Source organism: Dioscorea cayenensis, chromosome 4, assembly GCF_009730915.1.
Source record: "Dioscorea cayenensis subsp. rotundata cultivar TDr96_F1 chromosome 4, TDr96_F1_v2_PseudoChromosome.rev07_lg8_w22 25.fasta, whole genome shotgun sequence".
Classification (NCBI taxonomy): Eukaryota; Viridiplantae; Streptophyta; class Magnoliopsida; order Dioscoreales; family Dioscoreaceae; genus Dioscorea; species Dioscorea cayenensis.
The window spans coordinates 1,327,609-1,355,585 of record NC_052474.1 but is presented as its reverse complement, the minus strand read 5'-3'; the positions used below and the strand labels follow the sequence as shown (position 1 = coordinate 1,355,585).

The 27,977-nt window shown below is 39.1% G+C and overlaps 1 protein-coding gene across 5 annotated transcripts in view; it reads right to left on the bottom strand.

Annotated features, from left to right (window-relative positions):
* Positions 1-27,977, bottom strand: part of LOC120259563 — a 49,963-nt gene that overhangs the window by 9,448 nt on the left and 12,538 nt on the right. For all 5 annotated transcript variants that reach the window (XM_039267192.1, XM_039267193.1, XM_039267194.1 and 2 more), the window contains 22 exons: positions 27,664-27,807; positions 27,237-27,521; positions 25,634-26,287; positions 25,369-25,557; positions 25,066-25,169; positions 23,937-24,226; positions 23,750-23,834; positions 23,337-23,672; positions 22,866-23,228; positions 22,290-22,779; positions 21,933-22,096; positions 21,468-21,630; positions 21,053-21,322; positions 20,246-20,434; positions 9,731-9,773; positions 9,517-9,641; positions 8,851-9,366; positions 7,269-8,036; positions 7,110-7,183; positions 6,678-7,023; positions 6,472-6,570; positions 6,245-6,397 (listed from right to left, as the gene is read on the bottom strand). In XM_039267192.1, the coding sequence (XP_039123126.1) occupies positions 6,245-6,397; positions 6,472-6,570; positions 6,678-7,023; positions 7,110-7,183; positions 7,269-8,036; positions 8,851-9,366; positions 9,517-9,641; positions 9,731-9,773; positions 20,246-20,434; positions 21,053-21,322; positions 21,468-21,630; positions 21,933-22,096; positions 22,290-22,779; positions 22,866-23,228; positions 23,337-23,672; positions 23,750-23,834; positions 23,937-24,226; positions 25,066-25,169; positions 25,369-25,557; positions 25,634-26,287; positions 27,237-27,521; positions 27,664-27,807 (5,850 nt within the window). The remainder of the gene's footprint in view (positions 1-6,244; positions 6,398-6,471; positions 6,571-6,677; positions 7,024-7,109; positions 7,184-7,268; positions 8,037-8,850; positions 9,367-9,516; positions 9,642-9,730; positions 9,774-20,245; positions 20,435-21,052; positions 21,323-21,467; positions 21,631-21,932; positions 22,097-22,289; positions 22,780-22,865; positions 23,229-23,336; positions 23,673-23,749; positions 23,835-23,936; positions 24,227-25,065; positions 25,170-25,368; positions 25,558-25,633; positions 26,288-27,236; positions 27,522-27,663; positions 27,808-27,977) is intronic.

Genomic DNA, 27,977 nt, shown 5'->3' with positions numbered 1-27,977 from the left:
ATATTTGTGTAATGTAAATATAGTAACCAGCAGGAAATTAGGGATGTTAATTTGTTAGCATATTTTTCTCCTTGATTGTGTATCATTAGTTAGCTAGTTCTATTTTTAGAGATCCAAAAAGATCTTCTCTGTGTATATAAGCATGTTCAAACGGAATGAAAAGGGTGAATATTTCTCTTCTCAAATTCTACATGGTATCAGAGATCTCATTGGAACTCTAGCTCCACCACCACTGAATTTTTTTTTTTCAATTCCTGAGGGTCATCCTCGCTATTCTCCCTTGTTTCCTGTTTTCTGTTCCATATTAATCATGGCTGAAACAAACACAGCTAGCAACTTATCTTCGGGTCGCACATCTACTGCCAATCCTTCCGTTCTTGATGGCAGTCTTCTTCCTGTGACTAACCACAAATTAAGTGGTCACAATTATTTGCAATGGTCCCAATCCGTTATGTTGTTCATTAGCGGCAAAGGCCGTGATGACTATCTCACCGGTCTTGCTGAGCCACCAAACAAATCCAATCCCAATTTAAAGTTTGGCATGCTGATAATAAATGGTCATGTCTTGGTTAATCAACTGCATGACTACTGAAATTGGTGAGAATTTTCTTCTTTATTCCACGGCTCTGGAAATCTGGGAGGCCGCACGTGAGACTTTTTCCAGCCATGAGAATACTTCTGAACTATTTCATATGGAGAATGTTCTTCAAGATCTGAAACAAGGAACCTCATTTGTCACCACCTATTTCTCTAATCTTACAAGATACTGGCAGCAACTAGATCTGTTTGAAACCAATGATTGGAAATGCCCTGATGATGGAGCCACATTCAGAAAGTTTGTGGAGACTAAGCGGGTCTTTAAATTTCTCATGGGACTTGATAAGTCTCTTGATGAAGTTAGGGGTCGTCTTCTTGCTACCAAACCTCTTCCTAGTCTCAGGGAAGCATTTTCTGAAGTCCGACGAGAAGAAAGCCGACGGAAGGTTATGTTGGGACAACCTGAGACTCTTCCTTCTTCTGAAGGTTCAGCCCTCGCAGCTCGATATATGCAGCCCTCTCACAACGATGCCTCGGCTCAAGCTCATGCTATTCGTGGTCCTCCACAACATATGCACGATAACAGGCCACGTCAAGGGAGACCTTGGTGCGACCACTGCCGAAAGCCTGGGCATCTCAAGGAGACTTGCTGGAAACTTCACGGCAAACCTGCAGGTTGGAAATCTAATCGAGAGCCAAATGAGCGTGAAACTCGTGGTAATACTGTCATCGCTGAAACACCTTTTACCAAAGACTAGCTTGAGGCTCTTCAGCAGTTGATTACTCAAGCTAATGCTCCATCATCCTCTACCATTATTGCTAATGGTAGTATGGCATGCAAAGGTAATACTTCCTTGGCCTTTGGTGTAGCCAAGCCTTACTCAAACAAGTGGATAATTGACTCAGGCGCCTCAGATCACATGACTGGCAATTGTGCCCTGTTCACAGCATACCACCCATGCCAGAAACCTATGTTTGTTCAAATAGCCGATGGGACTTATTCTAAAGTGGATGGTGTTGGAACTACCACTTTATCACAAAATTTAACTTTACATTCTGTCCTCTTTGTGCCAAATTTAGATTGCAATTTATTGTCTGTGAGCAAACTTACAAGTGCCTTGGATTGCATAACAAAATTTTCTGCACACTATTGTGTTTTTCAGGACTTGGGATCGGGGAGAATGATTGGCAATGCTCAGCTTTGTGCAGGTCTCTACATTCTCAGACATGACGAGTCTCCTAAAAGAAAGTCTTGTCATTCTATTAGTCTTAATCCAGAATATCAGTCTTCTAGCATTTCCTTATCATCTAGCTTGTCAAATAAAGATAGTGATGTTATGATGTGGCACTATCGCCTTGGTCACCCAAATTTCATGTACCTCGAACGACTTTTTCCATCATTGTTTACTCATAAAAGTTCGAAATTTTTTCATTGTGATATCTGTCAGTTATCAAAACATACTCGAAGTTCCTATCATTCTCGACCATACAAAACTTCACACCCTTTCTCACTCATACACTGTGACATCTGGGGCTCCTCACGAGTTGCCAATGTTAACGGGGCTCGATGGTTTTTGCTATTTGTTGATGATCATACTCGGCTAAGTTGGGTATTTCTCATGAAAGACAAATCCGAAACAAATCAAATATTCAAATCCTTTCATGTCATGATCCAAAACCAGTTCAACACAAATATCCAAGTTTTTAAGACTGACAATGCTAGAGATTTTTTCAACTCCATCCTTGGGGAATATTTGCAAATTCATGGCATTATTCATCAAAGTTCATGTGTTGATACACCCCAACAAAATGGAACAGCCGAGAGGAAAAATCGTCATTTGTTGGAGGTTGCACGCTCCTTATTGTTCACCTCTCATGTTCCCAAAAGATTCTGGGGTGAAGCAGTCCTCACAGCTACTTACCTCATCAACAGAATGCCCTCCAAGATTCTGAACTTCAAAACTCCAAGTCAGTCTCTTCATGAAGCTTTCCCTACATCTCATCTTATAACCTAAATTCCACTCAAAATCTTCGGTTGTTCTGTGTTTATCCATATCCATGCCCAACATAGAGGAAAATTGGATCCCCGAGCCACAAAATGTATATTTCTTGGTTACTCTCCCAATAAAAAAGGTTACAAATGCTATTGTCCTCTCACTAAACGAGTCTTTCACTCCATGAATGTCACCTTCTTTGAGCATCAACCTTTTTACCTTAAATCCTCAATTCAAGGGGAGAACATAACAGAATCTCAAAATTGGGATTGGGATTCTCTTATCCAAAATACTTCCACAGTTGAGTCACAGATTCTGTCCCCACCTTTACCAGAAATGGTCATCACTCCAGAGTCAGTCGAGTCATCGTCAAATTTACCTGAAACTGTCTCAATTTCTTGTCCTACTAAGGAGACTGAACTCCAAGTCTATTCAAGAAGAAAACATAATCCAGAGCAGTCACAATTACAGCCTGCACAATCTCAGCATAACCAGGATTTTTCCTCGGCTCCAACGTCTATTGAAAATATCCAAGGTAAGGCAGACACTCTTCCAGTTTCTATGTCTGATCAGTTACCAGCTTCAATGTCAGATTTGGACCTACCTATTGCTTTGCGGAAAGGAGTCAGATCCTGCACACATCATCCACTCCAACATCACTTGTCATATGCAAAGCTCTCACCAAATTTTAGAGCATTTGTTACAAAGATTGACCAGACTCTAGTCCCTACCACAGTCCATGAAGCCTTGCAGATACCTGAATGGAAAGCTGCTACTCTTGAAGAGATCAGAGCCCTTGAAAAGAATGAAACATGGACAATTACCACTCTTCCTCCTGGCAAGCATATTGTGGGATGTAAGTGGTTATTCTCTGTAAAGCACAAGGCAGATGGTAGTGTGGAAAGATTCAAGGCCCGCCTGGTGGCGAAGGGATTTACTAAATCTTATGGCATCGACTACCAAGAAACGTTTGCTCCTGTAGCCAAGCTAAACACTATCAGAGTTCTCATTTCCATTGCAGTTAATCAGGAATGGCCTCTTCTTCAGCTAGATGTAAAAAATGCTTTCCTCAACGGAGATCTTAAGGAAGAAGTGTACATGAACATACCCCCGGGATTTGAGAATGACTCTACAGCTAACAAAGTATGCAAGCTCAAAAAATCCTTGTATGGCCTCAAACAATCCCCTCGAGCATAGTTTGATAGATTTACAAAAGTCCTCAAGAAAGATGGTTATCTTCAATGTCAAGCCAATCACACCTTATTTGTTAAACATACTACAAATGGAAAACTCATTGCTCTCATTGTGTATGTTGATGACATCGTTCTTACTAGAAACAATGTGGAAGAAATAAGATGTATAAAGAAGTTACTAGCAAAGGAATTTGAAATTAAGGATCTTGGAAATCTGAAGTATTTCCTTGGGATGGAAGTAGCTAGATCAAGCAAAGGCATCTCAATCTCTCAGAGGAAATATGTACTGGACGTTCTCAAAGAAACTGGAATGATGGGGAGCAAACCTGCTGACACTCCTATGGATCCTAATACAAAACTAGGAGTTCAAACTGATGGTATAGCAGTTGACAAAAGCAGATATCAACGTTTGGTGGGGAAACTAATCTATCTTGCCCATACTCGTCCAGATATTAGGTTCTCAGTCAGTCTAGTTAGTCAATTTATGAACAACCCATCTAACGAACATATGGATGCAGTTTATAGGATCCTGCGATATCTTAAGAAGGATCCAGGTAAGGGATTGTTTTTCAAAAAAAAATCACAAATAGAACTGTTGAAGTCTTCACAGATGCAGACTGGGCTGGATCTCCTATAGACAGAAGATCAACATCAGGGTATTGTTCATTTGTGTGGGGGAACTTGGTAATATGGCGAAGTAAGAAACAACCCGTTGTTGCTAGAAGTAGTGCTGAAGCAGAATTCAGGGCATTGGCACATGGTATATGTGAGGGAATATGGCTAAGAAGACTATTGCAGGAACTTCACATCACTATGGAAGGGCCTATTAATCTAAAGAGTGACAGTCAATCAGCTATAGCTATAGCTAAGAATCCAGTTCATCATGATAGGACTAAGCATGTTGAGATAGATCAACACTTTATAAGTGAGAAAATTGAAGACAAGACTATCTCACTCAACTATGTTCCTACACATCACCAAATTGCAGATATCCTAACAAAAGGTCTTCATCGTCCTAATTTCCAAGATTTATGTTTCAAGCTAGGCATGAGTAGCATATATAGCCTAGCTTGAGGGGGAGTGTAGAAACCTATTTTGGAATGCTAGCGGTATATTTGTGTAATGTAAATATAGTAACCAGCAGGAAATTAAGGATGTTAATTTGTTAGCAGATTTTTCTCCTTGATTGTGTATCATTAGTTAGCTAGTTCTATTTTTAGAGATCCAAAAAGATCTCTGTGTATATAAGCATGTTCAAACGGAATGAAAAGGATGAATATTTCTCTTCTCAAATTCTACAAAAACACTAACTGAAGAGTAATTCTCACACAACCTTAAATTAGAACATCAGAGTGAAGACATCACCCAAGAATAATAAAATACTGATACCAGCATTTTTGGGAAAGGCAACATCTTTCATTTGATTAAAAATCGGCGTAGGTTGATTTAGCCTTGTGAAATATCATACATAGGGTAGGAGATTCTTGTACGGAAAAGATTTAAAATCTTTTTAAGTAACTTGGATGATTTTATGAGCAATATCAGTAAGTACTCATCCTATCCACTCCAGAGTGATTCTGGGATAAAATACAGTATGAACTATATGACTTAACTTATAGATTTTTCCAATTGCAAAGGCCAAGGAAAGTGTAATATACTTCCAGCATCTGTTTTCCATTTGGCGTCCAGAACCTTAAATGCCAAAAGATCCAACATGCAGGACAATCTGAATTATGTAAAATCAACAGTCAGATATTTGGGGCTCTAATGTTTTCCCACTTATTCCATCCTAGTGGAAGCACACAGATTAACAAAGTCCTAGGCTATCATAACAAGACTTTGATGCAGGTGTAACAAAAAATTACTTAAACCTCAGCCAACTTAAAACCAAATTATATAATCACAATCTGGCCAATTAACCATTTAATGCATGATTCAAGGTTCCAATGCATGTCTAGAATGTCGGTCACTTGCACAACTGATAAACAGCATATGAGAAATAACTTTCAAACATGAAATTAAGAATAAATGCAAAATGGCATCTTAATATTGTACAACTAAACAATTTTATTTTATTATATTTCGCAGAATTACAAGTTCTATAATTCTCTCATGATTTTTTTTATACAAGTTGTACAGTGAAAAAGGGTTTAAAAGTTGTATACACTTGTGTGGTTGAATGACAAGCAAATGAACAAGAAAAGCATTGATAAAATTTTCTTTGATTTTGCCTTCCATCATTTCCCATTATTCTATTTATATTTCTCTTCCATTTTCTTTCAAACCAACCACGCCCAATAAAATACAAAAAAAATATAAACCGTAAGATAAAAAATGGAAGAATCAGCCTCAAGAAACTATTCTATAAGCCATCGTTAGTGCTTAATAAACTTCATCCACATAGTTGCCTGACTGCCAGGACAAAAGAAACAGTTCACGCTGAACAAATAATATGGCAAATTAACCACCACCACCACCAAAACTGCCAAACAAAAGTTAATGAGGACTTTGAAACATTACCTGTAATTTCTCCTGTTCTCCTTCATGGTAGATAAAAGAAACTGTTGAATCTGATGGAGACAGAACTTTTTGTTGATCTCCAATACTAAACTTGAGATAAATATTTTCCCCAAGCCTATTTGTGAAAGTCATGAAGGGACGAATGGAAATAACCTACAAAAATTGGAGATTGTTATACACAATTGAGCTGAGTAATTGATTGAAAAACTTTTCAAAGGCGTGAATACCTTAGTAGGAACAGATGGATATGGGGATGGTTTTGAGGTCACAAAAATGTGAAAGCAGTTTCCTTCAGTATCATAAGCACGGAGATCAATTGAACCATCCTAGTCAAAGAAAGTGTTATACTTGAAAGCTGATACCAAAACCTTCATTTTCATTCAAAGAAGATCAGTTAAAGAGCATAGAAAAACCAACGTCCATTAAAGCCTACCATATCACAAAGGGGTGTCAGATCCTTAGCAGGCCCAAATTGTTCTTTGCCAGGTTGACTAATTGAAGCTGAGAAGCCCAAATGTCTGAAGTTCAATGCAGAAACAATTGTAAACCCCCCAACTAATTCATCTTTTACAATTTGCCAGCGAACCTTTTCATTTCCCTCATTTGCACGGAATGGGACTGGAAAATGCCTTCGCATTCTTTTCCCTGGCATGTCAATAAATCTGTAAATAAGTGGAGGACATCTAGCACTTGCAATCCAAAATGGAACATAGATTTTAATGACTTTTGCTATAAGGTGCTTCTTCTCAAAATTTTCCTCCACTATGATTTGAACAATCCTGCAGCAATAAAAGTTAGGCATTATAAAATGGTGATAGGAACAAATCTAGTAGCACTTTCAGGAGTGTGTTTGTCACCAGCACACCTTTCAGAAAAAGAGTTTTGCAGAGTTAACATTTGAGATGTCATCTTGCCATGATGTGTTATTGGTACAGGTCCCTGCAAATGAACAGAACAGTTCATCACAGGAAGTAAAATCAAGAGGCAGGAGACAAATATAGACATGTGAATTTGTATGTCATACATGCAACATTTTCCATCCTCCTTGAGGGAGAACTGACAAGTACAAAGGATCTCGTGGATCAGCATTATAGATATTGATGGTTTCACCAGGAACAATAATATCCTCAGAGCATGCAACACTTTCTTCAGTAGGCAGTTGATCAATGACAGCATACTCGGTAGATAGAGGAAGAAAATTAGTAATAGATAATGGAGAGTAAATTTTCAGATTCCAATCATGTATGGGATTTGAGTGTAAATCTTTTCCAATTTCAGTAGCCTCAGTGTTCAAGCAAAACCATAAGCCCTTTCTGTTGTTCGATGAAGATCCACTTATTTCAGAACAGTACAAGAGTCCAACAGACTCAGTGAGCATTGAAAGATATATTTCATCAGAATTTTCTAGTTCAAGGGAAAAATCACTGAGGCAATGCTTCTCAAGTACAACACTCCATGAATATTCGTTTTGGCCGTTATCATTCTTTGGTCTGAACTCCAAGATATACGGTTGTGTCAAGCCTGAGAGAGGAAGAGGAATACAACTACCTGGTTTCAGTAATCCAATCAAAATTTGATCCTTTTCATTTGAAGGCATATACTGCCTGTGCCTGATCCATCTCCTTTGCCTTGCAGAATTTGCAGGATTGGAAAGACCTGCTGACTCAGGCCACATTATATGCCCAGTATCTGGAGCATAGATCCATCCATCATCCTTGCAACCAGGTGACTTATCAACATGCCAATCATCAGTCCATTCCCAGCCTTCAGGAAGCTCAATGTTGGAGATACCCTATATAAAATAACAGAATGAGATTGATCCTACAAGATGACAAATTGTCATTAATAAAATCAACACAACTCATGCCGCTATAGATTTCCCATAATCACAGGAAACAACCATGACAATATGAATTTTCTAATTTTATTTTTAGGTTCAGTCTCTACAAATGATCATGCGAACATGCAAAAATGAAAAAAAATTTCTTGATTGATAGTCACAATGACTCAACAAAGACATGACCACTCCATAGGGATCTTTCTCTCTAACAACAACATTAGCACTACATAGCAGAAAATTATAAGATTGTGGGAATCTAGAGTATTACTTCAAAAGAGAATTAATCAGGAGTTCAAAATAAACTCCCTTACATGTATTAACTGCCAAGAACAGATAGCATCTCCATAACATTGAACACTCTCATTCTCCTAAAAATAATGCTTCAAGGAAATGTTATGTTTGTTTCATCAATATCTACCACTGAAGGATCTGTTAGAGAATAGCACTTGCTAACAATGTTACTTAAAATTGCAATTGACCAACTACACAACACACCCATTAATAAGCCCATGTGATGCATGAATCCAACAAGCAAGAGCATGCCCATGTGCATGCATGAATCCAACAAGCCATAAGAACCTTCTTACTGCAACCGATCAATTACAACAAACACCCATCCACAGTCATGATCACATACATGCATGAACCAAACAAGCCATTTGCCTATTCTCAGTGTTCTTACACCAACACAGGACGGTAAATTTTCAAAAATACTTTCTAATGCATATGATATCATAAACAGAAGCCATGAAATATCGATTTTTACCTGGTTTTCCCCACCTGAAGACTCTGGTTTAGATTGAGATGAAACCGGCAAATGTTGTGAACAGCTAATCCAACCAAGAGAAGGGGAATATTTTTCTATTTCAAAAAATTCCTCAGTTCCAACTGTCTTCTGGTCAGACTCACTACTTCCAGAGTCTTTGTTGCCACCATTAGAACTAATGCTCTCTTTAGAACTTTTGGATTTCAGGCGCAGTTCAATGACAAAATCTGTATTATTAGTAATAGAAACAAGAGAGCGTATACTGACATATCTGTTACCATCCTTAACAGTTACTTCACTGGCAATAACATCATACCCTAGCCTCCAACATGCAGCAGGGGCAGCATAATTCAGCCTAACACTTGTCCAAGGCCCTTCTTTTGCTGGACTAATTTGAATAAATCCAGGTTTACTACTGTGAGAAGATCCCTGCTTGCCATCTTTTACAGCTCTAGGAGAAATTAAAACAGCACATCTAACTCTCCCATGGTTCTTGTGCACATCACTTTGGCATTCCTGTCTCAAGCAGAAATGTCTTATTATAAATATGATCAAATCTGGTAATGTAGCTGTTAGATTTTATATAAAAAAACTACGTCAGTCAAGAAGAAGGAAAAGGATAGCAATAGAATGCGATCTTTTAGTTGTAAATACAAAGCATTTTACCCTCAAATTCATTCTCGAAAGCTCCACCCAAGTCATCTCAAAGTGAAAATTATCCAGAGTTGATTTAGGATGGAGTACTTGAGCTATCTGCTTCAGTGGAGCTGAATAGAACCCTACAGGTTCACCTGCAAGAGCAAACCCAATCAAGAACTTTGATTTGACCACCAAATATAACTTAACATCAAAAGGCAATGTGTAGAAAAGAGATAGGTACCTCTCCCAAGATCAGTCACAATAAACTCCACCATGTAATTATCCTGCATGAGTTAGCAATATTGATAAAGATGAGCGCACGCACACACCAGGAAATTCTAGACTTCAAAAATGCAAGAAAACCCAATATCCATAGCTTTAAGTTAAGTGCCACTAAATGAAGAATCTCCTGTCACATCATGCACATTTGAATTCTATTATTATGGACATGATTTTAGCTCCAGAAATTGTTTTCCTTGACAAAGATTAACTCATAGTGGTATTACTTTGATACTCTACAAAATGCATCTTCAAAATATGATTTTCCAAATTCATTAAATGTTGCAATATTGCTACATTCAAATGCATCCACATCCATCTCAAAGAAATAAAATTAAGACAAGTTTTCTCATTATTGTATATTTGAATCCATAAGTCTAGCAATATCTAATTATGCCCATAATTTTGGCAGAAAATAAATCTAAGATACAGCAGTATATTGTGACGTCAAAAGTTCTGTGCTTCCAGTCAAGCATACAAAACAAACAGGGCAGATTAAATACGGAGTTTTTAAACTGTCATCATGATCCAAACGAATTTGTATTAAGAAATGCTAACATTATTTACAGATAGGCCAAACTAACTCTATCTCTATTGTGAGCAAGGAGCAAGTGCCACCTATCAATGACAGAGTTGTAATTTAGAAAAAGAAACCCTAAAGATGCCTAAGCAAGGGCAATATAAGAAAAATAAAAAAGGTCTTTTAAAAATACCACAACAATGAGGAGAGGCAACAGCCAGACATCAAGAGAAAGAAGAAATAGCTAGAGGAGCTCTCAAATTCAGACGCTCACTCAATCCATGAGGTAAAACCACTTTCATTTTGCTATTGTCGCACATGGTATCAGAGCTGTAACAGCTGAAGCCCTGTTGGAATGTGTTAAGAGTTAAAGGATCGATGGAGAAGAAAACTCAAAAGTCAGAAAATAGGGTTGAATCCTCTGGAAGGGCCTTCATCGCCCTCTGGAAGGACCTATACTTCAGCAAGGGAGATTCAGTCTCATTTTGGTGGCTTAATTCCACCCGTTTTCAGTTTTCTCTTTGGAGGAACATCTTTAAAATCTGAGTTTTTGATTTTTTTTAGAGATTCCAACAGCCTTAATTATTGGTTTTCATATCTATATCGACACATAAAAGGTTAGAGGACTGTGTTGAGAATGGCAGACACCACAAAATCCAGCTCTAATCCTACTGAGTCTACTATGCTGCAAGAAAGCAACTTTCAAAGTCATAATGATCTAGCTTCTGTGGGGGCAGCTTATAGATTTGATGGGAAAAATTATCTAAAATGGTCACAGATTATCAAAACCATATTGAGAGGGAAAAAGAAGTTAGACCGCATTGTGGGCAAGGAGAACAATCCCAATGACAGCAAGTGGAAACTGATGGTGCAATTATTATGGCCTGGTTATGGAACTCCATGACTCCAGAAGTGTGTAAACCTTATGTATTCATGAACTCTGCCATGCCAAGGCCATCTGGGAAACAGTGAGTAAGAAATATTCAAAAGCTAAGGATGATGCACAAATTTTTGATATCCTTCTTAGAACTATGGCTCTTAAGCAAGGTAATAAAAGTGTTACAGAGTATGCCAATCAACTACAAGCTTTGTGGCAAGAGCGAGATCACTATCAGCCTGCAGCCATGAAGAGCCCCGAGGTGAAGGAGTATGTTAAAAAAGAGAGGATGTACCTGTTTCTAGCAGGCTTGAATCCAGAATATGGTCAGGTCAGGGTGCAAATTTTAGGCAAAGATAAGAACCCAGAGATAGATCAGGCTATTGCCTTGATTCAAGGCGAGGAGAGTCGTAGGAGCTTGATGATGGGCTCTTCTCCTAGCATGGAGGCAGCTATGGTGACTTATACACAGAAGGAAGGTAAAGGTGTCAATGCATTTATGACAGGACATGAAGTTCACAATAAGCCTAAGTTTGGAAATCAAAAGGGTGGTCCTCATGCTGAAATAAGTAAATCAGAGCAACTCAGAAATAATAAAGATAGCTTGTTCTGCACATATTGCAAAAAGCCAAGGCATACAAAGGAACAATGTTGGAAATTGCATGGGAAGCCACCAAATAGAGAGTGGGGACAAAGAGGGACTCCTCAAAAAAGGCATGGATACACTAACATGGCTGAAAGCAATGGTCCAGAAAACACATCCTCTAGTGATGATACTCTTGAACGCATCAGATCCCTACTCAACAGCCTTGAAAAGCCTTCAGGTAGTAGTAACCTAATCTATTCAGGTGCGTCTCTATCTTTGTTCAGTTTAAATACTTCAGACATTAGAAATACCCCTCCTTGGATTGTAGATTCTGGAGCCACAAATCATATGACTTTTCCAGCATCCAGTTTCCTCACCTATACACCTTGTCCGAGTACTCGGAAAATAGCTGTAGCTGATGGCTCTCTCATCACTGTTGCTGGTGTTGGTGATATCCAACTTACATCTTCCATACTCCTAAAAAATGTTCATGTCCCCAAAATTTCTGTCAATCTAATTTCCATACAAAAATTAACTCAAGATATGCCTTGTACTGCAATATTTAACAGTAATTACTGTGTATTTCAAACCAAGGACTCGGGGAAGACGATTGGACGTGCTGAGCAAAGGAGCAACCTTTACCTCTTTGAACTATATGGTGGTCCACTTATGGGGTCTGTAGTGTCTGAGTATAAGTTGTTGTCAATACCTATTCAGTCTGTGAGAGAAACATTTTGCTTTATCATCATCACATTGGTCATCCATCCTTTTTGGTCCTTAAGAATATGTTTCCTAGTCTATTGACAAATGTCAAAGTTGAGAGCTTTCAATGTGAAGTGTGTGAGCTTGCTAAACACAAGCGTGTTCCTTTTCCAATCAGCAATAAAAGAAGCTCATTTCCTTTTTATCTTATTCACTCTGATATTTAGGGGCCAACACCTATTTCCTCTATTTCTGGCTATCAATGGTTTGTGACTTTTATTGATGAATGTACCCGGGTAACTTGGACATATCTTCTCAAGCACAAATCTGATCTCAGTATCATATTTCCAAAATTCGTGACCTTGATTAAAAATCAATTAGGGGTTAGCATTAAAAGATTACGGTCTGATAATGCTCGAGACTATTTCAATCAAGTCATTAGTTCTTTTTGTCAAAAAGAGGGCATTATTCATGAATCTTCATGTGTGAAAACACCACAACAAAATGGTGTAGCTGAATGGAAAAATGGCTATCTCCTTGACCAAACTCGATCCCTTTTACTTCAACATTGTACACCAAAAAAATTTTGGGGAGAAGCCATTTTGACTGCCACTTATCTTATAAACATATTACCTTCCAGATTCCTAGACATGAATAGTCCAATAGCACTTTTGTCTTCCTTTTATCCTCATATTCAGTTCTCAAGCAACCTTATACCTTGTGTTTTCGGGTGTCGCCTTTGTTCACATTCATAGCCAAGATAGAGGAAAACTAGACCCTCGAACTCTCAAGTGTGTCTTTGTGGGTACTCCCTCACTCAAAAAGGGTACAAGTGTTACCATCCTCACTCTCAAAAGTTCTTTGTATCCCGTGATGTTACCTTTCATGAGTGTATATCCTATTTTTCCCCTTCTTCTCTTCAGGGGGAGGAATGACCTACTATTGAAGAGGAGGATCATCTCTTTATGGATGGTCATCTTTTCTTTCACACACCAGACATTATGGCTGACACAAACTCCACAGTAAAACCACCTGTAAAGCATGTATATACAAGGAGGAAGATGGCGGCTCCTAAACTCATGCACAACCAATCATCAACCTTGAATCCTTTAAATGAGGTATCAATTTCTACTCCTATTGCAGTGCAGGAACCCAATGATCCAACACCCCTTGTTACTTCAGATGATTCTATGCCAAATCTAGATGTTCCTATTGCCATTAGAAAGCCAACTCGAGAATGCACATAAAGGCCATTATACCCTCTTGCTCATGTCTCCACTTTTAGCAATTTGTCTAAATCCTACAAAGCCTTTTTAGGAAACCTCCATAACACCCAAATACCTTCTAATGTTCATGAAGCTTTAGCTGATGAAAAATGGAGGCAAGCCATGTATGTAGAATTGGAAGCTCTTGAGAAAAATAAGACTTGGGAGCTAGTTCAACTACCGAAGAAAGTTGTGGGGTGCAAATGGGTCCATTGAAAGATACAAAGCCAGATTGGTAGCCAAAGGGTACACACAAACTTACGGGATTGATTTTATGGAACCTTTTGCACCAGTTGCAAAGATGAATACTGTCTTTGGCAGCTAACTATAGGTGGGACTTGCATCAATTCGATGTTAAAAATGCCTTCCTATACGGCAATTTAGAAGAGGAAATCTACATGAATGTCCCTCTAAGACTTGAGAGTAATGTGCCACCACAAACAGTATGCAGATCAAAGAAGGCTTCGTATGGCCTAAAACAATCTCCTAGAGCGTGGTTTGGAAGGTTCACTCAGGTAATGTTGAAAATGGGATATAAACAATGTCAACGAGATCATACTCTATTTATCAAACATTCTAATTCAAGGGAAGTTATTGTGCTCCTTGTGTATCTGGATGACATTATTTTGCCAGGTAATGATAGAAAAGAGCAAGAAGTGGTGAAGAAGTGCTTAGCAAAAGAATTTGACATCAAGACCTTGGGCAGATTGAAATACTTTTTGGGTATAGATGTAGCGCATTCAAAAAATGGTATCTTTATATCTCAACATAAGTATGTCACAGACCTTCTCAAAGAGACGGGGAAGATTGCATGCAAGCCAACCAGTACTCCTATGGACCCTAATACTAAATTGGGAATGGTAGAAGATGATGTATCTGTTAGGCAATACAACTGTGTATACAACTGTCTATCCATCTTTGTACATCTGCCATACTTGTATACTTGTGTATATACATATTCATGTGACCTTGTTCTGATTGATAATGAGATCATCTAATTCTAACATGGTATCAAGAGCCAAACCCTAATTTTTTTCAACGTCGCCGGCCATGTCCGCCTCACTGCATTCCTTCGCGCGCCTGCTCGTCACCGCGCACCCAAGTCTTCCCCGCGCGCCTGGTCTATTCCGTGTCTTCTCTCCACCGCGCGCCTGCGTCTGTCCACGATCATCTCTCTTTTGCCCGGTGCCTCTCGCCGGTGCTTCCCCAGCGCCCTATCTCCTCTTCACTGCGCTGGTGCTTCCGTTTTTTCCTTGGTGTTGGATTTCATGGCCTCTTCCCAAGTCTCCTACCTTCAGAAGTCCGATGTGATGCTTAATGGCAAGAATTATAAGGCGTGGTCCTCCACCTTTCGTGTGCTCCTTCAAGGCCTTAATCTTTGGGGTCATGTTGATGGTACCTGACCAGCTCCAGTTTCTTCTACTGCAGTCTCCACAGGCTTTTCTCAGTCTACTGTTACCAGTGTGTCTTCCTCCCCATCCCAGGACTTGGCCAAGTGGACTGAGGATAATTCGTTTGGCAGTCTGTGATTTACCTACGGCTAAGAAGATCTGGGATCACTTGCGCACTTTATCTTCCCTCCAGTCAGGCAATGCGCTACTACTTGCTACAGACTCTCACTGCCACCTACCAGCGTGAAAGCTCTATCCAGGATTTTTTCGCAGCACTCAGTGGTTTATGGCGTCAGTATGAAAAGATGGCCCCATCTCCTTCTCCAACATGTACCCAGTGTCTCGCCATTGCTCAAGAATGACCATCTCTGCATCTATGAGTTTCTCATGCGTCTTCGGCCTGAGTTCGAGGCAGTTTGTGCTCAGTTTCTCCACCGGGTTACCCCATCATTTGCTAGTGATACTTTGGCTTATGTGCTTGCTGAGGAGACTCGTCTTCGGTCCTTAGATACAGTTCCACCACCTGCTGCTCCCCACTCTGTTCTTGCTGCTCCTCAGCAGATTCTACTGTCTACCACTGCTCCGTAGTTGTCTCCGGCACCTCCATTGCTGTCGTCACCAGGTCTTGATGCTCCCGCCCGTCCTATTTCACAGCCTTTGGGACCAGGATCTAGTGCGCCACAGCGACGGTCTATTCGGTGTCACTACTGTCATGCTCCGGGTCATGTTCGTGCTGAGTGTCGCAAGCTCCAGCTAGCTCAGCAGACAGCACAGCAGCGCGTCACCCCAGCCTCGCATTCTGCTTCTCCGATTGGCCCTCGATCTGCAGAGCAACTTTAGCAGCTTGTCCAGCAACTTTCCCGGAGTCAAGTTTCTCCATCCTCAGCCCCGTCCTCCCTCAGGATACCTCAGACACCTCTCATCCATTGGTCACCTCCGCCCCTACAGGTATCTCTCCATCCTCTTGGTTGCTTGATTCTAGAGCTTTTTTTCATATGATCTATGATGTTACTCACCTTCACTCCTCTTAGCCTATTTCCTCCGACCTTCATGTCATAATTATTAATAGCACCACTCTTCCCGTCACCAGTCGTAACCTTTTACATACCACTCACTTCCACCTTCTCGATGTTGCCTATGTATCCCAACTATCTATGAATCTTATCTCTGCTAGCCAGCTCGCCTCCCTTGGTTACCTTGTTATTTTTTATGAGTTTGGGTGTCGTGTGCAGGATCGTCTTACAGGGAACCTCATTGGAGCTGGCCATCGCCATAGTGGGGCGTATGTGCTCGATCATCTTCGCCTTACGTCATCCTTCGCGTATGTGCACTGCGGAAAGGAAACATCATCATATCATTGAGACTGCTCGTACCCTTTTTATTGCCTCCCATGTTCCACCCCACTTCTGGGCTGAGGCTGTCTGTACTACTATTTATCTTATCAACCTTCAACCCTCCTCTTTTCTTCAGGGTCGCAGCCCCGGGGAGTGTCTTTTCTCAAGCCCTCCACGATATGCTCACCTACGTGTGTTTGGTTGCTTGTGTTGTCCTTCTTTTGCCCTTGAGCGGACTAAACTCTCTGCTCAGTCTATTCCTTGTGTCTTCCTTGGTTATAGTCCTGAACACAAGGGTTATCAGAGTTACAATCCTGCCGCGCGTCGCATTCGTATCTCGCGTAATGTTACATTTATCGAGGATCGTCCTTTCTTTGTTCCTTCTTCATCTACTCACTCCTTCACTACATCGACTAATGTCCAGTTTCTTACCATGTCACCACCACCTGCTTTATCATCTCCTGTGTTACCCACACCATCTCTCCCTTCCCCATCTCCACCTGTGTCGCGCCGCTCATCCTCTCCTCCACCTTCATCTTTGTTGTCTGTTGATCTTCCTGTCCAGGTTCCTATCCAATCTCTTCCCTATCACTATGTTCGTCGCTCTCACCCTCCTCCTGAGCATTCACCTCCAATGTCTCAGCTTTCCTCTAGCGAGTGTCCTAAGGATGATCCTCCTGCACGTCGCTATCCCTTTCGAGATCGCCATCCCCCGACCGCCTCAACCTTGCTTCTCAGCTACTTGATCTACCACTCCCTCCTTCCAGTGGCCCTCCAGAGATGGCTTCTTACCGTGGCGCTGTTCAGATACCTGAATAGCCGGCTGCTATGTCTACTGAGTTGGAGGCTCTCGAGCGCACTTCTACATGGGATTTGGTTTCTCTTTTAACTTGACGTGAAGAATGCTTTTCTTCACGGGGACCTTCAGCAGGAGGTGTACATGCTTCCTTCCCCTGGCCTCTCCTCTCCTTCTGGCCTTGTCTGTCGCCTACGACGCGCCCTCTATGGTCTCAAACAGGTTTCTTGGGCCTAGTTTGCGTGTTTCAGTTCCGCTATGGCAACCGCTGGTTTTCAACCTAGTCTGCATGATCCATCTTTGTTTGTGTACTCCTCCTCTCGTAGCCGGACTCTTTTGTTGCTCTATGTGGATGAATGATCATCACCGGTGATGACCCTGCTCACGTAGAGTTTGTCAAGTTTCACCTTCAGCAGCACTTTCAGATGACTGATCTTGGTCGTTTGAGTATCTTTTAGGCATTGAGGTCACATCTACTTCTGATGGTTTTCAGTCGTTCCAGCAGCGTTACACTTCTGATATTCTGGCTCGGGTCGCTCTCTCTGACTCTCGCATCGCGACCACTCCTATGGAGCTTCATCTTTAGTTGCGTCCTGATTAGGGGACTCTCTTGTCCAATCCGACACGCTTCCGTCACTTAGTTGGGAGTCTTGTCTATCTTACCATCACCCGACCGGACATTGCTTATGTTGTGCATGTTTTGAGTCAGTTTGTCAGTGTACCTACTTCTGTTCACTATGCTCATTTGTTGCGGCTTTTGCGCTATCTCCAGGCGACTCCATCTCAGGGTCTCCTTTTCTCCCATCATAGTCTCTACAGCTTCGTGCATACTCTGATGCTACTTGGGCTAGTGATCCCTCTGATCGTCGTTCTGTTACTGGGTCCTATTTGTTCTTGGGTTCTTCTCTCATTGCCTGGAAGACCAAGAAGCAAACAGGTGTTTCTCGGTCCAGCACCAAGGCTGAGCTCCGCGCCATGGCCACTATTGCTGAGGAAATTGTTTGGTTGCGTTGGCTCTTGCAAGATCTTGGTGTTGCCTCTCATGCTCCAACTCCCCCTCATTGTGACAACACCGGTGCTATTCAGATCACTTTGAATCCCGTAAAGCATTCTCTCCAAGCATATTGGTGTTGATATTTTCTTTTTGCGTGACCAGATACAACAAGACATCCTGATTCCCCAAGTTGTTCCTTCCGAGCACCAGCTTGCTAATTTGTTCACCAAGTCTCAAACACGAGCGCAACATGATTTTCTATTGTCCAAACTCTCGGTGTCTGATCCCCCGTGAGTTTGAGGGGGGTGTTAGGCAATACAGTTGTATATACAGTTGTCTATCCATCTTTGTATATATGTCATACTTATATACTTGTGTATATACATATTCATGTAACCTTGTTCTGATTGATAATGAAATCATCTAATTCTAACAGTATCAATTGACAAAGAAATGTATCACAGGTTGGTTGGGATATTGATATACTTGTCACATACCAGACCAGATATAGCATTTGCAGTTAGTGTCATAAGTCAGTTCATGCATAAACCAAAGAGAATTCATTTACAAGCTGCAAATAGGGTGCTTGAATACCTAAAAGGGTACCCAGGAAGAGGATTACTTTTTAGAAGAAATAACAGCTCACTCTTAGAGGCATACACAGATGCAGATTATGCAGGATCTATTGATGATAGGAAGTCTACCACTAGATATTGTACCTTCCTAGGAGGGAATTTAATAACCTGGAGAAATAAGAAACCGAATGTGGTTGGCAGATCAAGTGCAGAGGCAGAGTTCAGGGCAATGGCTCAAGGGATATTTAAACTTTTGTGGCTTAAGAATATACTGGATGACCTGAAGATCTATGTTGAAAGACCTATTAGGTTATATTGTGATAACAAATCAGCCATAAGCATTGCTCATAATGCAGTTCAACATGACAGAACAAAACATATAGAAATTGACTGACACTTCATTAAGGAGAAACTGGACAGTGAACTCATTTGTACTCCCTACATCACATCACAAGAACAAATTGCAGATATTCTTACCAAAGCACCAAGTGTTCCAATTTTTGAAAACTTAGTTAGCAAGCTGGGAATGGAAACCATCCATTTACCAGCTTGAGGGGGAGTGTGAGCAAGAATCAAGTGCCACTTATCAATGGCAAACTTGTAATTCTGCCACTTAACAATGGCATAGTTGTAATTTAAAAAAAGAAACCCTAGATGACTAAGCAAGGGCAATATGGAAAAAATAAAAAAAGAAGTCTTTTAAAAATACCACAACAATGAGGAGAGGCAGCAGCCAGACATCAAGAGAAAGAAGAAATAGTTAGATGAGCTCTCAAATTCAAACACTCACTCAATCCAGGAGGTAAAATCACTTTCTTTTTGCTATTGTTGCACATCTATTATAAATTCCTCGTTTAGTGGAAGAGTTTGTGTACCCTACCAAATTTTATTATGATCTCTGTGTACGACTTCCAAAACACCATGCTTTCAATCAAAAAATAAAAAATAACCACCATCTTTCTGATTAATGACAGATTAAATGATACATAATTTGTATGTTAGCCCCTGGTCACTTCAGAGTTTTATAAAGCATATATTCAATATGGCCAATTTGTCTCCTAACTACACGGAACTACTACAAAACAATAGAATATCACTTCAGAATTAACTACTACAAAAATGAAAGAAAGTGCTTTTCCACCGCTAAGTTTGTTGTAAAGAAATTACACCTAACAGAAAGTAGCTTGTTACTGTCCAGGGAAGTGAATTTTGAAATTTGCCATAGATTGCATGCAAAACAATATTTGGGATGCGTAAAACAAGAAAATAAAGGATCATAAATTGACAAACACCATCAAATAGCGAGTGTGTAAGGACTTATATCATTGAGATGAATATGTACATAAAATATTGACAACCAATGTATAGCACTTGATATGGACTACAGTCAATTCTGCTACATTTTGCAAATTTGATATCAAAAAATTTGTTGCGTACCAGAGAATCAACTTTAAAAAAGAAGGCCTCCCCCCAATTCACCAATGCAAACCCTGAAGATGAATGCTCATAAATGGATCCACATGTTCTAGCACTTTGTTGCTGCAACAATGTATCACTGGGTTCAATCAAGAACAAGCGGATTGCTAATGTAATAGGACCCTTAGTCATTCCTTCTCCAACAGGTAGCTACAAGAGAAAATGATAAATTGACACTGGGATAAGTACTATTTGAAGAAAAATAATTAAAAAAAAAAGTTTTTGCAAGCAAATAGTGGACAGCACAGAAGAAACCACAGGTTAGTTACAAATATGGTAAGCAACGGAAAATATTTGTGTAAAGAGGAATAACATAACAAGTTACTTACATAGACATGAAATTGTGGGTTAGAAAAGTCAATCTGTGGAAAAGAAAGCCAATTGTACAAGATGCAAGGGGGATAAGCATGCCATGGTCACCCTTCTTTTCTTAAGTACTCTTGTTTTCCACAATAATTTTAACATACAAGTTTGCCTAACCAAATTGAACATGACAAGGTCATCTTACAGGTCAAAGAAATCAAAGAAAAGGCTGAGAGCACTAGAAAAGACATGCAAATGTGTAAAGTAAACATAATGACAGGTCGATATTAAGTATAAGGTTCATCAGAAGTATCAGGAGTAGTAACTATATTTGTTTCAGAAATCAAATGAAGAAAACAGTGGTAAATACTTCATAAATAGCAAACATGAATGCCATGCCTGCCAAAGGGCAGATTGAAGGAAAAATAGGTCTGCTATTTTTTAAGGAAAAATAGAAGATTTTACCTCTCCATCACCAATAATCATTGTCACCATTAATCTTGAAATAATTCCAAGTCTCCCTTTCATATGTGAGTCCAGCATATTTTTTGAAACTGGAACCTTCACAAGTTTGTTATCTCCTGATGGCAACTTAATAATGTCTGAGATCCTCTTGATTTCAGTAGCCCTTATGAATATGTCTTGACCAAGCATGTTAACAGGTATGATATAATAATTTTTCCTGTGATGGACATCAACAACAGATCTCCTCATGTAAGAAGGAGAAACTGCATCCTGTGACAACATTGCACCAAAGAAATTGCAAGCTTAAATGGATGGTAATTTACAAACAAAATCTCAACAACTGATAACTTGGAGAACTATAAAACCACAGAAGCAAAATTCTGAAGAATAATAGGGTGAAGCAACCACAGCTTACTTTATTTTCAATCTTTTCTTGTATTTGACCAAGATTAATCCAGCTAGAGTATGCTTGGCAAATCATATTTGCATTAGAGACAGATATATTCAGATTCAGATCCCTAGTTGATGTCATCCGAAGTTGAGTAGCTTCCCCAGGGGCATTCTGATCAAATTGATACCTGTATCATTAGTAGTATATATAAGCCCAGGCAAGTAGGCTAATCCTTAAAAATATCATGACTAGAATTTACAAGTAAAAGAAATTAAGGCTTAGATGCCATTTTATTATTGAAGCACAAGTCCAGGTTCAGAATAACTACACCATGCCATTTTAAGACCAAGAAACCTGGCACTAGTAATGTGTCAATAAGATGATTCTTTAAGGCAAAGGAAACGACTTCAGAGCTAGAATATTTAAAAGGGAGATCCAGACAAAAAGTCAGCCAAAAAAGGGGCAAAAGCACACTTAATAGAGAATTACCTTAAAAATCCATCCATAGGTTCGATAAGGGGCTCCCAAGCATCATGCTTGTCATTATAAGATTTTGCAGCCAAGGAAAAACTGACAGTAGAATTCAAGTAGTCTGGTCTTCCATGCAAACTAAATCCTATGCTGCTAAGTGAAATGTTAAATAATGGAACCATCTGCAACAGAAAGTAAAATAAGAAACTATGGCAGATAAAGAACAACAGTTACGAAGAAATTAACACTGCATGAACGCTAATGTACTAAAAGTCCAGATAAAGCTTTCTCTATAACTAACATTAGCCATCAATAAAACTACTGTAGAAGCACAATCCATAGAAACATAAATTTATGTAACAATCAGATTCTCACCAGGCCTCCATAATCGTCAAGAACTGCTGCTGAGAAGGTCTTAATTTCTGCATCAATTACTGTATTGTCTGAGCCACTAGTTACATTGGGGGCCGCAAGCCTCAGAGCAAATCTTTTGGGTGGCTTTTTGAATCCATTTCTGACAAGAAAAGTCCCTGACTCATTACCAACACTCCATAAGCTAAAAGGCTTTGATGAAACTTTAGTATCAGATGCATCCCAAATGCTTTCATCGGGAAACTGATCTCCGGAAACCATATCACTGCGTATGCATCTTAATGAACTGAAGTCATCATGCTTTGGGGGGCCTTTAGATGCGACACAACCTAAGACAACAAAGCCTGGAGGAGCCTGGGGCAACCAGAAAGAAATACTCTCAATTCCTCTCTGCTTCTTGATGTGCCCAACAAGTTGAAAATCTTGAGGGGCCTTCAGAAAAGTTTCATCTCCTGTATCATGCATAACTATTGAAGAGTTTGGAGGTTCGTATCTGTTGCCCAAGCAAATTAAAATAAGTCATGGACAATCATCATTAGATATAAGTCAACCCAAAACATCAGGTGCAAGAAAATGTACCCTTGGACAGCAATGTCACCAAGGTAGACCATGCCAGGTGGAACAATCGGACGCCATACAGAGAGTTTCCTCCTGGAGGCTGAACCTTGATTCCACCAGATCAATTTAAAACTTGCAACAGCCTCGAACAGACGCCCAGAATTTAAGAATGCAGATCCTTCTGGCATTAAAGCACGATCATGACTCTGAGAATTCTCTCTGGAACTAGAATTCCTAGCAGCATGAGTTGATGAATTAGAATAAGAAGAAATTATAGGACGAAAATCATATGGTTTAGCAGTGACATTAGTATGTATTGGGTCTGCAGGCAAAAATGATCCAAAAGAATTCTCCACCCGCCAAAAGGCGACATTTTCCGAAGATCTGCAATGACAAAATGACCAAGAAAAACAGAAAGCATTTATGATCCCAGTAAACAAGTACTAGAAGCATGAGGGAAAACTTGTGGTCAACGAAAAGTCAAAGTCATACCCTTCAGTCAGGCCAAGCGATATGCAGTCCTTCAGAGTAGATGGTGATACCAAGGAAGACATGATGCACAAAGCAGAGGACAATGATGGCACTTCTCTACCAGAGGAAACCACACAACCAACCGCAACAAAACCTTTAGGAGCTATTGGAAACCAAACAGAAAAGCCTTCTTCTTGACCATAGTCATCATGCTTCAAAATATCCCCAGTGGGACCATGGTTCCCTCCACTGGTATTTCTGATACTGCATGGCCATATTAGCCTGAAAGAGATGGGTCTCTTGACTCTTACAAAACTAGGATTAACAGCGAGAACTCCTTTCGCAGGTGGCTCATTCCTAGTGCACAGAAAAAAAGTAAAAAACATCAAATATTACAGATATGAAACATTAGAGATAATCAAAGATATGCATACAAAGGAGTCAAACAGTCCCCCAGAACAGCAAATCCAGATGGTGCACGCGGTCTCCAAAAAGCATATGTTCGATCTTTCTGGCTATCTGAATGACAAGAAACTACAATTACGGCCAGCTCCCAAGACAACAAATGAAATAGCAACTCAGTGAGCATTACGAAGAATAAATGATGCAAAATTCCCATACCCTGGATTATTCCAACTTTATCAAACTGAGAGCAGACTACTGATACTTTCTTGGATGCCATCCTAAGAAATGCCAAAATATCTTCCTCAACAGCTAAGATGAGTCTCAAGATGCTGAACGAGAAATTCATGAATATATCAGATACTACAAGATGCATGTTGGTTTTCTCCGAGGCATTAGAAAATTTTACACTGGTATCAAAGGGCTCCAAAACCCTGATTCCATTGCTCTCCACTTTTAATTCAAGAACATTTCCACTTATCTCAAAGCTATCACTCTTCAGGACAATCCTGCATATAGAAATAATATAATCAGGTCTTTTCGATGTATTGTCATCTTCAATACAAAGCAGTTCATAAAACTGAATTTCTCCTGTTACCATTCAGTATAACCCAACCATGAAATCTTCTTGTTGAAAGTTTTCTACCTTCAAAATCAGACCACAAACACTATATAATAATTCACAGACTATACAATGAATATCAGCTATGATTACCCTCAAAAAGTATCATGAGCATTTAAATTTCAGCAAAGAAAGATTGAACATAAAATCCAGAAATATATCATAAGCTACATAGATCTCAGTGATGATTAAGAAGATCAGGATGGTTTCGGACTGATTGAAAAGTTTGGACTTTGAAATAAGCAAGGAGCACACTGAAATGCAAAAGAAACTCTGCAATCTCCATGAAACCATTAATACAACCGCTAGCCAATCACCCATTGAAGCATCAAGACACGTGCAAATTTGCCAAGCAGTTTTAGAAATAGCACCCCCACCTTCCCAGTGTAATTATTAACTCATCATTGACAACAGAATTAGTTACCACTGGAATCAAACAGCTGAATTTCTTCTCATATAAAATTTATCTCAAATTTACTTGTGAAGCAGGATTTGGTGTCATTAATTTAGTTACAGCTCAATAATATATTTCTTTGGAAGGGCCAAAAAATAAAATAAAAAATTATTGCATGCTCCAAAAAGCCAAGACAAAGAACTAGAAGAACTGACATATTTCTGAATAAATTTCCAGGTAACATCTTAATTTCAATATGTTCAAAGTTCATAAATAAATCACTGACAACTGATAATACTCAGATATATTGCACTACTATAAAAGAGTATGACCTGCTGAGTACATCCAGATTGGCATGCATAACCTTGTTCGACAATAGTAAAGATTCTTTAACGTCCTTTGAAGTACTGTAAAAGGTGAGCTCTACACCAATTGCCTGAAAGATAAATGAACAACAAAGAATTTACCAAATGACAATTGTTTAAAGAAAGGAAAAGGGCCTTTTATTTGAATCAGGTGGGACTGATGAATCAAGAAATAGACCTTTGAAGCCATACTGCATAATAGAAAATTTTGAACTTACCGAGAAAACAGAACAATATTTTGTCACATTGGCAATTATAAATACAGCATACCTTCAACTCTAAATTTAGATCTGTGAACTTTTCGACAACATTGTTTTCAGTAATTCCACCATCCATAATTTCATTGTGTGAATGCAAAGAAGCACCATTCTCATGCTCAAAATAGACATGATCACCTTCTGAGACTGAATAACTACTGTTACCACCCAGAAATACAGAACAATCTAGATAGGCTCCATCCTGCAATAACATAAATTCATTAGATCTGATCTCAACAACAATTAAGGAAATTAGGTTTCCGGGTAGAGATAAATACCACTATAGTAACATTCTTAAATTGCAATTTTTTGCCATTTCCAATATAGATTACTGTCTCAAGCCTGGGAACAGAAAGAACTTTTCCCTCCCTATCCCGTAAATATAATCTGCCACCTTTTCCATCGTATATGAAATGATCAAATCTTTCATCATCAGCAATCAATGGTTTTTGAGGTGAGATTGAAAATTCCGGTGAAGGTTGGAAATAGACAGGTTGATCCAAAATAATTGCACCAGCGATGTAAAGTAGGTCATCTTCCTCATTTGACAGGGTGGCACGTAGGGATGGAGTAAAAAACTCAGTGATTGCTAGTAAAAAATCAAGAGCCACAAGTAACTTTGGTCTCTGAATAGACAAGGATATATCTATCGAGGATTTCCTGAACAAGATATCAAGAATAAGCATTGAAGGAATTGGTTCAAAACCAAAATATTCCAAAGCGTCTTTTTCCCTGGAGTGATTTAAACGTTGAATATCATCACCATCATAAAAAAGAGATTCAAAAGTAATACTCCCAGATTTTCCTATCGCAAGCTTAGACTCTTCTTTGGTTCCTTCACGGTCATCAATGACAGAGAAACCTCGAAGAGTTGCAAAAAGATAACTCTCCCCACTTGAATTTGATTTGTAGAGGAGCCAGGCCCCACTTGCCTGCAATAATGTGAGGATGATGAAACTTAATAATTTCATAAATTATGCTTAAGAGTTCATTAAAATTGTCTTGGAAATGATCGTTAAGGAAATTTATCACTCAACAATCTTGCCCAGTGATTCACTGTCCACTAACTAGGAAGGATCTTGTATATGTCAGGATTCAAACTTCTACTATACTTTGTTTCTGATACTAGGGCTACTTAAATAATCAAACTGATACCAAACCTACGAATGATAACAAAGATAATTGTACCACAGTGTTTAGGCAATCACACCAGGAGAATCTACACAATTACACCTACAGAATCTACGCAATCACACTTAGAAGAAAAAGGAGATCACATCCTCAAAATAAATAGCAGAAAGCTAAATAAATTAAATTCATTCATTAACTATTAACTACGCCCTTAGATAAGATCAATCTCTCTTCAATAGAATTTAGAAAACTTCTGAGATAAACAAGATGAATTTAAAATTTATTTAGTCATCGGGTTATTAATTAACTCGACTTAGAATAAACTTCAAAACAAACCCAACAGATTTGACACACTTCTGCAGGCCAAAATCTGAAAATACTATACGTATCACAAAAATTTAATTTAGGACACATAATTTAAATTCTTAGTTTTCTAAACCTAAACCATGTCAAATAATAAAACTAGATGACAAACACCATTCTACATCAAATGTATAACTAGCTAAGAGATCTAAAATCCTATGTCAAACAGTGATGCTAACAACAAAGTCATCTTCATCAGAAGTTAATCAAGCCTGCACATGTTGAACGTAGACCATATAATCATGATTTTTCAGCAAATATTTCTCAAAGTTTAGAATACTGAATTACAGAACAAAGAACTGAAATATAGCATATAGTAAGTCTATTTATCCTGACAATTGAAATGAATAATAATGTATAAACAGTTTAAAAGCAATATTAAAACACCTGAACAGTAGCTAGAGGTGAATCTCTTGTGATCCCAGAATGCAAAGAAAGTTCTGCCAAGTTAACTGAAACTGAAACTTTCATAACTACCCAAGTTCGTAGTTGGGTGTCAGATTTATCTGAACTTGTAACAAGGGAAACAGGATGCTCCAGAAGGCTATCAGAAGTATCATCAATTTTTCCCAGAGGAGGAACAACATGTGGAGTCTCAGAGAGATTAGCTAATGCGCACTCTGTGATAATTTCATATTCTTTATTTGACAAAGATGCTTTTAGCTCTTCCACCTGGTGATTATTCGACACAACCCGAAAATAAAAAGAGAGAAGATAAGACTTTAAACATTAATAGTTTTTCACAACATCATACCACTTAAAAAGAAAATTTACAGAACCAGCAGAGCAGAACTTCCAGCAGGATATCAATTACCTTGATGTCTGCTTCTGTTGTTGGAATTAGATGCAACATGTCACGCAGAGACCTTTGAACTATAACAGAAAGGCCTTTGACATCTTGAATAATATTTTCCCCTGATACTGAGTCAAAACCAACTGACAAATTGATGTCTTTAACCTACAACGGCCAATGTTGCACTTAATATGGTTATGATGGACACCAATATGAAGATCGTTGACCCACAATTCACAAACTTTATGCAACATCAACTTGAGAGAATAAGAAACTTTTGCATAAGTTTGAACTTGAAGACCAAAAATAACTAGATCATCAAAAAATGACATAAT